Genomic DNA, 13,917 nt, shown 5'->3' with positions numbered 1-13,917 from the left:
GTTTCATCTGTGTCAGTTTTCGTTACTAATTATGAAATGTGCTGCATACAAATCTTGCAATTGGGCACCGCTGGCACCCGGAGCGGACTCTACTAATTGTGATACTTCGAGTATAGAAATCTTACAGCTGTCGTGTTCCAGGTTCCCTTCTCAGCTTGGTGTGCCAAGTGCAACTTGTGCCTCAAATTGACCCTGGTTATACTAGTTTTTTTGTAAGCAATCTCTGCTGTATACTGGTTTCATTTCTCTGGTATTCTACCAATGAACTGGTCAGCTGCCAGCTTTGCCTGTGACTGAGGCTATGGTGACCATTCAATCTTATATCCATACAAATTGTTACACCTGCGTAGTTGTACAATTTGACTGATTCCAATTTTGACTCATTGATTTGTAGTCGTAGGATAGTGGGCAGAAACTATGTAATAATATCAGTGAAAGAAAATTGTTTCAGCACTTAAGTGACCCTGCTTAAGAGAGCTCTTGGTTTGTCCTACCTCCTTATCTGGGATGAACCGTGACCTTACCACTGATCCAAACCAATTCTACATAGTCCTTTATATTTTTCTCTATATTTCCAAATCACTGTGGAAGGCAACAGGCAACTAGCCCAGTGTTTTGTTCCCAAGAAAACCCATCACGAATTTGCCTGCTGTCCAACAGTCTGCCAGTCGGATCTCTGGGTGGACAGCTTGAAGAAAAACAGTGAACACCCAAAGGAATACACACAGATTTGTGATTTGGAATGTACAATGATTGTGCCAAATTGGAAAGTTATAGATTGTGGAAAGGAAATAACAATGAACTAAAATAGGGGTATTAGGATTAGCAGAGACTTACTGGAAAGGCACTGGGCACTTCAAAACAGCTAATGTTAATAACAGTATTTTTTCTGGTGAATCAGATAATTCCATCAGTGTTGTTGTTTTATTAGTACACAAAGGATGAAATGCCGCAGTTATGTGAGTTGTAGCCTGTCAGCGATCAAATAAAACTGGTGAAATACAACACTATACCTTGATGATGATGTAGAGTTAGCAGTACTTCACAAGTCCCTTTCCATCTGCCTAGAGTAAGCACACAGAAAGGAAGTTACCATAGTGCAAAGAAATTTTAATGCTAAGGTAGGGAACGGGGGTTGTCAGATGAAATGCTTCGCTGTCATGATTTAGGTAAAAGGAAATGATCATAGAGATTAGCTGATACAGTTCTTTCAGGAAAATAAGATTGTTGTAGCCGACATGTGCTTCCAATACCTCGCCAGGTGGAACATACTGTAATCAGATAGGCTACTCCTTGATTGGCTTAAGACGAAGATCGTCAAAATGTAAAGGGACACCTCCAAAAGCAAGAAAAGTAAGCAAAAGGCTAATACTGAAATGTTTAGGAATTGAGTACAAAAAATACTTTCAACCAATCAGTCAAATAACATGAATCTGCTGAGAAATGAAATTTTCTGAAGGAGACAATTAAAACAGCTGAGCAAATAGTCAAGTATAGCAAAAAAGTGAGGAATAAAAATAAGTGGTTTATTAATGGAACCATATAAATCATTGAAGACAGAAAAGTACAGAGCATGAGAGGATTACGGGGAACTCATCCGTACTAAAAGTTATTGGCGTTAATACAGAGGAGCTGCAAAAGAGACAAAAATAATTACTTCAGTGAAACATGTGAGAGAATCTAGAAACTTCGGGACTGGAATGAGACCAAAGACGAAGACAGCACATCTCTAACCAACATAGAACTAGTTGCTAATCAGTGGAGAACATACTAAAATAAGTTGTTCATGGATAAAACTTGGTTGTTGGGAATCGAACCCAGAACCCCATGATCCAGAGGCGTCGGTGCTAACCTCTAGATCACAAGTTGTGGACGAAGCTGGCAGTGATGTGGAAACACCGAGCTCTAACTAGACATACTAAATTGAGTGTGTTGAAATGTCTGGTGTTTCCAGTTTTCCTTTATGGTGCTGAAGATGAGGGTACTACATTTTTCATTTTGTGAAGTCCACAATTTTACATTTCAGAACATTAAAGTAAGTTGCCAATTTTACACCACTTCGGAATTTTATCATGATTGGACTGAATGTTTGTGCAGTTTTTCTCAGACAGTGCTTCTCTGAATTCATCCACATCACAATGGCTATGCACACCCTTCACAAACAGGAACTATGCATCACACAGGACAAAAAATGCCTGTGTCTGGGAGTTATTAATGTTACAGTACATATAGAGTGTCACCGACAGGCACAATGAAGACTGCTGTACACACACACACACACACACACACACACACACACACACACACACACAGAGAGAGAGAGAGAGAGAGAGAGAGAGAGAGAGAGAGAGAGAGAGAGATTCTGACTGTCCTCATGGTGTCATCACCATTCCTTGTCACATCTCCCAGAATTCTCTGGAGCACTGCTTGTTCCCAAGAGGGGATGCGCCACCTTGGAGCAACCACTGACCCATCAATTTGTGCATGGTAGGAAATGACCTGGTCTCAAATGAATTCTCTCATGATAAGCTCATTTGCATTTCATTTATTATCTAATGAAATCTGCAGATGATGAACATCATCTGTCAGCAAGGAGGCATCTAGAACGTATCTCTTTCATGAAGTGATGTGTTACACTCTGGTGTGTATCCTAAAAGCCACATTGCTGTGTCTCAGGACAAATCAATTCCCTTACATCATTATATTTTGGATTTATTTGGTATGTAACAACCTATTTATGACACAGGTATGGAGATATTTGTGACAGTGTTTCCACATACAAACCTGCCCACGAATCTCTCATGCTGACATGGGACACAGATGATTTTTGTTCGGTTTCCTATTTGTTGACAATTTTTACATTTATACATGTGGTCTCTGTTCTTTTGGAAGTTCTAACAACCCTACCACAACAAAGGTCAAAATTTAATAATGATTGTGGTGTTGCTCATGCTGCTAAATACTGCGTTTTCGGGAAACAACAGTCACGTTATGTGGCACGTGTCATTAGAGCACAGTTAATAAAGTCATTTCATGTAATAATGAATAAATTAGGCACTCATCTTTTCGTGTTTCCCTCACTGGCCTCGTAAAATCATGGCTCAATCGTCGAAAATCTAGGTGGTAATGATTCCGAGCTTGGATGCAAGGAGGCCTAGGTTTTATTCTGCTATATTTAAAAGTTTTATAGATGCGCTTCACAAACCATTCTTAAAGATTAAACCTTTCAAAGTTAGCACAGTGGTGATGTAAAAGAAAATAATCAGCACTCCGAATTTAAGTTACACTTCCTTTTTATTGCTTTTATTGCAATATCACGTAACACACACATCACTTCACAATACAAAACATACTTGAAAACATCTTCCCCACTGTTAAAGTTCACATTTTATAAGCTGACTACAATACGCGTCTTTCCAACATGATGTCCAAGACTTGTCTTTTTTTAAGGTCCGACTTTCTAATGAACTAACTAACTAATTAATAATCGCTTACGCACACAAAAATCAAGAGTTACAAGTACGTCAAAGATCATAGTGACAAAAGAAAGAATACACATAAGAATAATATCATTGCAACATAAACATATCGATGTATCAAAGTATCTCTACATTAATGAAATCAAATCTGAATGTTATCTCAGAAATATGTAAACTACTTTACAGAAACACAGTAGAATATTGCTGGTATCAAGAGGTTCAGATGAGGTGCCGTAATGGTTACGTAATTCGAGTACCGTTACAAAGTGTACAAAAGAACAGACATTGCATATATAATTTTGGCGAGGGTGGCCAGTGATTGCTTCAATGTGGATGCATACCACACTCGAACCCTTACAGGAATGTGTGAAATTCTACGAGTAATGAGGATAATGGCTGAGGGCAATAAATCAGTAGTTTGTGTATAAGTTGAGAATTTTCGTCTGGTGTGTGCAGTTGTGGTGACTACTGTGTCTGGATGGCAGAGTGGTCAGCACATCTGCCTCGTAAGCAGAAGACCCGGCACAAATTGTAAGCTTCCCCATCAATTTCAGTCGATGCCCATTCGCAGCTGATGTCATTAACTCCTCGCTGTCTCGATTTTGTCATTTACCGAGATGTGTCCTACAGACCGTGGCAGGTTTGGACTGTGGACATTTCTCCAGGCGCAGTTCCGCTTCCACGATGCCCTCTTCTCTGCGACGTGATTTCCGTTATTGGATTCGGTCAAGAATTTGTTTAGTTAAGATTCAAGAACTAGCTCACCTTGTGTATGGAGCTGTACTCAGAGTAGAGCAGACTGGTGTAGCTGTAAGCTGGATGGATCTGATCAGCTTAGAGGGGGATTCAAATAGTTTGGTCTCCACTCAGCTGTTAGTTTCACAATCGAGCCCAAGCTTCTCACACGGATAACGAGAAGAGTCTCGCATCATCGATTGTGAGATTGAGACCACCCTTCGTTGTAGGCAGTGCAGAGTAGCAGATTTCTTTCTAATTTAATTAATTAAATTTAGGCCCAGAAGTGTGAATAGCATTAATCTGTATAGTCACAGTTCACTGTTAATTTGTACCTCGACACGCTCCACGTCTCTGAAGATTCTTTCTTGATGGGTTCTATAGAAAATGAGTGATCAAGTGAACTAATTACAATAACAGTTATGAAAACTGTTTTAAGTCACACAGGAAGTATATTTATTGATAACCAGTTTTGGAGTGCAAGCTCATTATCAAATCAGTCATAAATGTATGCCTCTGGTTACACCAGTCAAGCTAGTTGAAAACTGTCAAGTTAGTTGAAAACTGTCAAGTTTTCGCTTCGACAGCTGGTGACGAGTACACGTGGAGGCTGCGTTGTCTACTATTGTGACGAATTTTCCACTTCTGTGACTGGTGTAATGCAAGAGTGACATTTATGGCTGTTATAACAACAGACCAGCAGTCTGAAACCAGTAAATAAATGTTCTTTCTGTACAACATAATATGGTTTACGGCAGATCCGTTCCAGCCTCGGCATGCTGGAAAAACAGAACCAACAAATGTTGTGACTCTCACTTTTATTTCCAGGACATGGACTGGCCCCTGCTGGAGTCCAGCTCAGAGTTTGGCATCCGTCTTGATATCGATTCAGAGCCTGCTCAACGAGAAGCCGTACCACAATGAACCGGGATTTGAGCGGGTATGTGTCTGACTTACAATATGTGGTAGACTCACTATTAATTCGAAGTGTTCTACCTTTCCCTTAGACTGATTTAGCAGGAGCTGCTACAAATCCTAATTTATTTCTTGTGTGTGATAGAAATCTTCCTGTATTGATGGGAACGTTAGCTAGTGATGAGACAATAAATATGTTTTAACAACTGATTGGCCAGTTGATAGTTCTTTCTTTTTTTGTCCAATCAAAAGAAGCTAGACTCTATGGCCATCTCAGTTTTATGAATGTACTCGCACAGCCTCTGGGTTTGAGTGATTTCATTTACATACCTGTTCAGCCTTCTTGGTTATCAGTTAACCATGAGTAGGGTTGCCAGCTCTTGTAGAGACCAGTAACATATCTTAATTCAAGGTGTGCTGAATAAAAAATATATTTTTAAAATGAGAATATTTTGAAAAGAATAGTTTGTTACTCACCATGTGGTGGAAATGTTGAGTTGCAGACAGGAGCAAACAAAAAGGTGTGTGTCCTTTTCATTATGTTGTCATTATTCCATCCAGGATTCTCAATTATTTGGTAATTTGTTTGGTTGTTGTTGTTTCATGACTTATTCGCTTGATTTTTAAGGATAAACTGTCAATTGTTGGGATATTTTTTGTGAGAAATATTTGTCATCATTAATATTCTCTGAATTTATTTAATATAATTACAGAATATCAATCATGTTTTCAGATATGTTACATCATACAGAATTTATCTTGAGGATCACGCCACTTAGTATTGCAGCTTTTTGAACCAGACACGGAGTTCACTATTGAGTGAGTTCTTATTCATAAACACGGATTAAAAACTGAATTAAAAGCTACTTATTGACACTCAACAATAGGCAAATATCGGTAGGTAACTTGAGTGCAATCGACAATGATTATTTAAGAACGGTAAAATGATCAAATTCTTCCGCTTGGGACAGAATGTGCAGAACTCTGTGGACTGTTTCTCTTTCAGCTGCACTTAAAGGCTGGTTTCACTCAAAAGAATGAATAAACAGCCCAACCAATAATTAAAGCTAAAATGGACTGGATTGATTGTTTTCATTTGGTTGTTACCATCACTAAGATTAGCATGGAAAAAAGGGACTTACTTGGAGGGAACAAGAGAGTCATATATGCACTGATGGGGGATGGGAAGAGAAATTAGACAAAAAAGGAGCTGTGTGTCATAAACTAAAGTTGGTAGCCACGTCTCTACATCTGGAAGATAACGCCTATTCAAATTTTGCACGAGTTCCGTAAGAGGATGCAAATCAGGTTTGCTTTAAATACATCTCGTAACTGTCGTGAGTTTGTTATTTTGGAGGTTGGGTGTGGTGAGTTCACATTGTTAAAGTTTGAACAAGATCGTGTAATAGGGCTACAAGAAGCCGGATGTTCCTTCTGTGATATTGCAGAAAGATTTGGCAGGAAATTAGCCGCTCTACACGATCGCTTTTGCAGCGGTCGCGAAAGGTGTCGCACCGAGAAGACCGGCTTCGGACGGCTACACGGCAGCAGTCGGCTCCACAGTGACACGACAGGCTGTCGAGAGTCGGTTACTTCGAAGACAGCTTCGAGCCAGAACCCCACCGTGTGCAGACCACCGACCCCGAACCACCGCCGTCTGTAACTCGAGTGGTGTCGAACGAGAGCTCGTCGGAGGGCACGGAGGAGATCCGTCACATTTTCTGACGAAAACCGGTTCGGTGCCAGTGACGGCTGCGTGTCAGTTCAGAAGAGACCAGATGAGGACTTGCAGCTGACCTGTCTTCACGCTGGACACACCGGGAATTAAGGTCTGGGGTGCGATTTGGTATGACAGCAGGAGTACTCTTATGCTCCCTGACTGCAGACTTGTACACCAGTCTGCCGATTTGACCTTCCGTGCTGTCATTTGTGAACAACGTTCCAGGGGGGTCAAGTGCCAGGATAATGCTCGCCCTTATACTACTGTTGTGACCCGGCACGCTCTACAGTGTGTCGACTGTTTGCCTCGGTCTGTCAGATCGCCAGATCTGTCTACAGTGGAGCACATACGGGACACTGTCGGACAAAGACTCCACTGTCATCCCCGGTCAGCACTAACCCTCCCCGTATCGACTGACCGAGTGCAACAGGCGTGGAACACCGTCCGACAAACTGAAATCCGGCACCTGTACAGTGGACCTGCGGATGATTGCATTTGACATTCTGGCAGTTACACCAGTTATTAATGTACTGGCATGTCGCATTTGAAACTGCTTACTTTAGGCTTGTAATTTTAATCACTTCGAGATGTTACCCAGATAAATGTATTCCCAAAATTTTCTTACTCATCATTATTTTTTGGTGCTGTGATTTTTTTCTGTCAGTTTGTATATTGGTGGTTGATAAGCAGTGAATAGAGAATAGTTTTTAATATCTGAAATGACATAACTTATCTGTGCTGACTTCTTCACGCACAGAGTTCTTTATTCACCCTTTAGCGTGATTAGGTATGTAAATGTAATGTATTGCGAATACATAGAAAGAAGGATCCTTTATTGTATGATTATATGATAGCGGAACAAACACTGGTAGCAGTTACTTCTGTAAAATATCTGGGAGTATGCGTGCGGAACGATTTGAAGTGGAACGATCATATAAAATTAATTGTTGGTAAGGCGGGTACCAGGTTGAGATTCATTGGGAGAGTCCTTAGAAAATGTAGTCCATCAACAAAGGAGGTGGCTTACAAAACACTCGTTCGACCTATACTTGAGTATTGCTCATCAGTGTGGGATCCGTACCAGATCGGGTTGACGGAGGAGATAGAGAAGATCCAAAGAAGAGCGGCGCGTTTCGTCACAGGGTTATTTGGTAATCGTGATAGCGTTACAGAGATGTTTAACAAACTCAAGTGGCAGACTCTGCAAGAGAGGCGCTCTGCATCGCGGTGTAGCTTGCTTGCCAGGTTTCGAGTGGGTTCATTCCTGGATGAGGTATGGAATATATTGCTTCCCCCTACTTATACCTCCCGAGGAGATCATGAATGTAAAATTAGAGAGATTAGAGCGCATACGGAGGCTTTCAGACAGTCGTTCTTCCCGCGAACCATACGCGACTGGAACAGGAAAGGGAGGTAATGACAGTGGCACGTAAAGTGCCCTCCGCCACACACCGTTTGGTGGCTTGCGGAGTATAAATGTAGATGTAGATTAGGTATTAGTTAAGTAAGATCACTAGACAGCTCAAAATGGGGACGAAGTGAGCGAAACACGAAGTTGTTGCATAGCATTGTTGCAATTGCTCACTGCAGAGCTGAGGTGATGGCTCATCTGTAGGCACATAAATAAGACAAAGAACTTCCCTAGCTTTCAGGTTAATCATTGAGCTGACACAATACAGTTTGATGGCACTGGGTAGCTGTACAGGTGTGTGCATATCTCTCTTTTTCTCTTTCTTTCTTTCTCGTGTGTGTGCTGTGTGTGTGTGTGTGTGTGTGTGTGTGTGTGTGTGTTTTGTCTAGCTCCTGAAAAGGAGTCATCCAAAAGCTAACAAATTTTCCAATTGTGTTTGTAACCCTAACAAATTCAGTTATTTGTACCATTACTCTTCAAATTATTTACATTCCACCAAGGACTTTCCATTATTATATTACTTGTGGTTGTGTAATGTGATGATTTATTCCCAGAAGATGGGGCCTCTTTTTCTCATTAAGTGCACTTGCTGTTTGTGAAACAGAAAGGCATAGGAATATGTTTCTTTTGACGGTGGAGCATGTTGCCTGGTTGGACGAATTTCGTTTCAAATTGTATTGAGCGGATGGATGTGTACCAGTATGGAGACAACCTTACGAATCCGTGGAGCCCTGCATGTCAGCAGCGGACTGTTCAAACTGGTGGAGGCTCTGTAATGGGGTGGGGCGTGTGCAGTTGGAGTGACATGGGACCCCTAGTATGTCTAGATATGACTCTGACAGTTTACATGTACGTAAGCATCCTGTCTGATCACTTGCATCCATTTGCGTCCATTGTGCATTCTGACATACTTAGGCAATTCCAGCAGGACAATGCGACACCCCACATGCCCAGAATTTCTACAGAGTGTCTCTGGAAAACCTCTTCTGAGTTTATACACCTCCACCAGACATGAACATTATTGTGCGTATGTGGGATGCCTTGCAACAGTGTTCAGAAGAGATCTCCACCCCGTTGTACTCTTACAGAGTTATGGACAGCCCTGCAGGATTCGTGGTGTCATTTGCCTCCAGCACTACTTCAGACATTAGTAGAGTCCGTACCACGTCGTATTACAGTGCTTCTGTGTGCTCACTGGGGACCCTACACAATATTAGGCATGTGTACATTTCTTTGCCTCTTCAGTGTAATAAAAACAAGATTTGTGTAGACCACAGTGACCAGTGAATGGACTGTTACCTTTAGAGAGAGAAAAAGTCATGGAAGAAAGCTTTTTCTTTCTTTTTTTCCCCCCTCCACAATTTCATGATGATTGTAAATCTGTATGTTTATATGGCCTACTAGCGGAAAGCTTGTGGAATTTGTTACTGAATTGGCAGTGGCTTTGAACACAGAAGGCCTGGTTGAATAAACTTCCTCTCAAAATAATTCACTTGGATACAGACTCAATGGATGATGATTTCCTAAATTGATTCCAGCTATAGAAATATCAAAATGACCTCGGAGTAGGTGTAAGGATTGTGCAAAACGATTCCAGGCAAGATCTGTGAAAGTGGCAAGAATGTTTCATAGGACTCATCTTTCCAAAGTGCTTCAAAATTTTTCATTATGAGGCCGATATAATTATGTAATTTTCAATTAAAAAACTACATTTTCAGGTAGTTTCATTTCTGGTACGCACAACTTAGAATTCTGTCTCCATGTAGGAAAAAGAAGAGAGATGAGCAAGAGTAGATATATAGTAATTGATATTGAAGTCTACTCTCATAGAGGCATGCTTGATCTTATTTAGCAGATTGATAGAATGAGTGGAGTTACTTGTTATTTTAATTCTTGTATTCAGAAAATTTCAGTTTTTACACACGCACGCACGCACAGAATACATTGTATACAGAGACAATTTCCTTCTTGTTGCAGAGGAAACCTATCTCACTGTATTCTCGTGTGTGTGTGTGTGTGTGTGTGTGTGTGTGTGTGTGTGTGTGTGTGTGTACAGCAGTTTCAACTCTTCTATGAAGTTCCAGCTCTCAGTAGACATAATAAAGATAGTGTTAGCAGTTGGCAGATTCCTTATGTTGAATTTTAAATGGTAACTACTTGCTTGCTTGTAGGAACGATGCTCCGGTGACGCTAGTCGGTATAATGACATAATACATCACGAGACGCTGAGAGTTGCCGTCTGTGGAATGCTGGAAAATGAGACTATGCTTGCCATTCCAGAAACACTGATGGAGGTTATGGAGAAAACATTCTTGGAGTTCTACGACTATTACGAGCAGTCTATTCGACGTAAAATGCATCTTAATGGTCACTACATGCAGGTAAGCCAGACGCTGTGTATTGTCACAGTAAAGAGTGTTTGTGACAGATTTAGGCACCATATAGAAAGAACAAAATAGAAAGTCCCTTTTCCGCCCACATTGTTTCTTTCCCGCCTAGTCTCCCCATTCGATTTAGCGTTTTCTAAAATTTAAATGTACATATTTCTTATTACGTATTTTTTTATTTACTTTTTTGTTTTTAGGATCCTTTTGGTGAAGAGCGAGGCATTTTTCAGTACCAAATTATACTGGCACGCATCAAGGCCCTACACACAAAATTGTCTGAAAAGTATGCCTCTGCTAGCTCGAGCTCCATCCCTACACTGTTCTCGACAGCCCGAACAGCTTGCTCCGCTGGCAGTGAGACTGCCACCACTCCTGGAAACCTCAGCGATGACGATTTTCTCCTGTCTTCTCCTCCTTCTCCATCGTCGACGTCGGACGACACTTCCAGTGAGGCTTCTGTCGGGGCAGAAGAGAACGCGAAGGGAAACGACGGAGCTGGCGAACCCAATACATCTTCAAAGCTGGTGATGTCTGGAGATGAGGCATCGGCAGTCGGTGTCGAGAACAGTAAGAGCTGATGTGCGGGTGGGACGGGTGAATCGGGTATTGCCATTTGCCGGCTGTGAAACCTCAGTGTTGTAACCACTGGTGGAGACTTTCATGAACTTAGTGTAAATTTGTGATCGGTGTGTATGTTGAATGTCTATTGTATATTAAATTTCATAAAAAGATAACATATAAATCATACTGTTACAAAGAAAATTATATTAAAACTGACACACTTAACTTGTCTGAGGGCCCAACCCTTCCCAAGAGAATGTCTTTTCAGTGATTTTAATATTAGATATGCATTTGACATTATGTAATTTTTGTTATATACAAGTTAAAATTAGTAGATACTTTATTTTCTCTATATGCACCAAATTTCCTGAATGTCTCTAATGCTTCATCTGTTTGCAATTCAATGTGAATAATGTGATTTCAGTCTGTTTAATGTATTAGTTGATGACATTTCTGTTAAATGGTTAACATTTTACACAAAACTCTTGCCAGCTTTTGTAATGCCTTAATGTGGTTAACCACCTGAGTGTTGGTGCACTATTCCTCCCCTCCCCTCATGTCATTCCACTTAGTGGGTCAATAAACTAGTTGTACGCAGGGGATGTTTATCAAAAACAGCTTATCAGACTGTATTTTAGTGGCCAATTACTATTGCCTAAGATATGATTTTATTTTTTATTCAACAGTTTACTAGCATTTCCATTTGACTTTCACCCTCCTTTACTGTTCATTGAATGAAAATGTCAACTTCTGTCCTCATCTATTTCATGGAGCAGTTTTGACTCCCATGCAAGCACTTAACTGCACAATTTTTACTGGTCAAGGAGACCAATGTGTTGAACTGAAAGTGTGGAAAATGAAAAGTTTTTGATTAAATATTTACATTTTGAGGAAATACAGTGGTAGCTTTGCCGTCATCCTCAGGTAACGTAGTTGAGTGATCAGGTATTACTCTTGAAGTTCTATTTACTTAATGATGTAAATATAGACTGGCACAATTAATGCTACAACATTTTCCTATCTAGTTTGGAAATGTTACCACACGTATGTAGATCTTGGCTTTGAATTCTGAGGAGCAGTGAGGCTAGATACAAAATGAAATTTGGTACAAAGTTTGACGTAGTGGATGTAAAAAGTGTATCTTTGTCTAGTATTTGAATAAGTGTGATATGATGGTGCAAACATCCTAAAATATATATTCAGGGTATTTAAACATTGGCTCAATTCTTCTTTACTAAAGACAGGCTTGCTTAAAATTTTGAACTTCAAACTGTCAACAAAAATTTCCACCAGGTAGTGTGTTTTTGATAGATGTACGATGAAATATGTCAGTATCTTTTTCAGAATAGTAATGATGTCATGTTGAGCCATAAAATTGATTCCTTTGTAGCTTTTAGAAAAGACTGTTTCCATAAATAATTTGTTTTTAATTCAGATCAGTTTTTGTGATCCACATATTTTATTTACTGAACTGAGAACGAAAACTCGGACATAGCTCATATGCCGTGGCCATTTAATGCCTGATGGTGTTAGTTGCTAAAATACAGATTTTTACTGCTAATGCAATCTTTGTGGATAAAATTTGTTTGTTAAGGTCGTATTTGGACCTGTCTGACACGTTGTGTAATTTAAGTAAATTTCCATTTTAGGGCACTGCATCATCACAGCAGTATATCGGCAGTTGCATATAGCGATTTTTGGGAAGAGCATTACTGGTGTTGTGAGTGAGGGTTCTTTACCAGTCAGATGCATACAAAATTTCACAGTTAACAAGAATTTTTTTTTTCTTTTTCCCCCACAAATTGATGGTCTTATAATTGCGACTGCTTGCATGTTATTCAGTGTTTAGCTTCAGATGTCAATAGAATGTGGGAAGCTCCAGTAATGATTGATGGTATTATCTGTGATTTCTGTGTTCTACTTAGGACATTACACCATTGTGAAAGATTCAAGTAATGGCTCCATTTGCACAGTTCATTTAATAATGTGGTAAACTAAATGGTGCATGCTTTATTGGACTGTACAACTTGAGCTGTTACTTAATTCTGCCATTAAATGTTCCACCTGAAGTATTCTGTCCAGATGTGTAATTTACATTTTGGATGAGACTTTTTTATGCAAAAAAATTGAGTATCACACTTGGTGGGGACAAATGTAAGTTCCCTTCCATAATAGCAATAAAGTTTCTTGTATAGTGAAATGTTAGTTTTATTAATGCTTAGAAATTGCTAATGTTAAAAGAAAGGGCATATCACTGAGACCCAAGTACAAAAGAAATCTACCTGTATTGAGGACGAGGGGAGATGAAGATTGAGGGAAAGGCACTTGCTCCTTCATCTTTGTGTACTATTATCCTCATTATGGGTGGAGCCGTTCACATCCTGTGGACATGTCCTTCCTCTCTAATCTTCGCCAGTGTACCCTGCTCTCCGCTCTGATGAGGGAACTGTTAGAGCCGCACAGCGACATCCTTGTTCTTAGTTTATTTACGGGACGTGTTAGAAAAGTAATGAGACTGACAGCACTGCGAGCGATCTGGCAAAGCTGTGTTGTTCTACCTGTGTAAACCAGTGTGTTTGTGCCTTCCTGATGCTCAGTCCCAGATTTAGCTCTGCACAGCCATCACACGATTTTTGAGAGCGCCATCTGTGAAGTTTTGTACTTGATATGTGTTACAAAAATGGAACAGTGGAATTTAGAACAACATTA

The 13,917-nt window shown here is 40.2% G+C and overlaps 1 protein-coding gene across 1 annotated transcript in view; it reads left to right on the top strand.

Moving 5' to 3' along the window:
- The window catches only part of LOC126215041 (ubiquitin-conjugating enzyme E2 Z-like), a 30,454-nt gene extending 16,968 nt beyond the window's left edge, over positions 1-13,486 (top strand). The window contains exons 3-5 of the mRNA XM_049941678.1: positions 5,043-5,154; positions 10,432-10,641; positions 10,845-13,486. Coding sequence (XP_049797635.1) covers positions 5,043-5,154; positions 10,432-10,641; positions 10,845-11,225 — 703 coding nt within the window. The 3' untranslated portion in view covers positions 11,226-13,486. The remainder of the gene's footprint in view (positions 1-5,042; positions 5,155-10,431; positions 10,642-10,844) is intronic.
- The last annotated feature ends 431 nt before the right edge of the window (positions 13,487-13,917 follow it).

This window comes from Schistocerca nitens, chromosome 12, assembly GCF_023898315.1.
Source record: "Schistocerca nitens isolate TAMUIC-IGC-003100 chromosome 12, iqSchNite1.1, whole genome shotgun sequence".
In the NCBI taxonomy this organism is placed as follows: domain Eukaryota; kingdom Metazoa; phylum Arthropoda; class Insecta; order Orthoptera; family Acrididae; genus Schistocerca; species Schistocerca nitens.
This window is presented reverse-complemented; position numbering and strand designations above follow the sequence as displayed.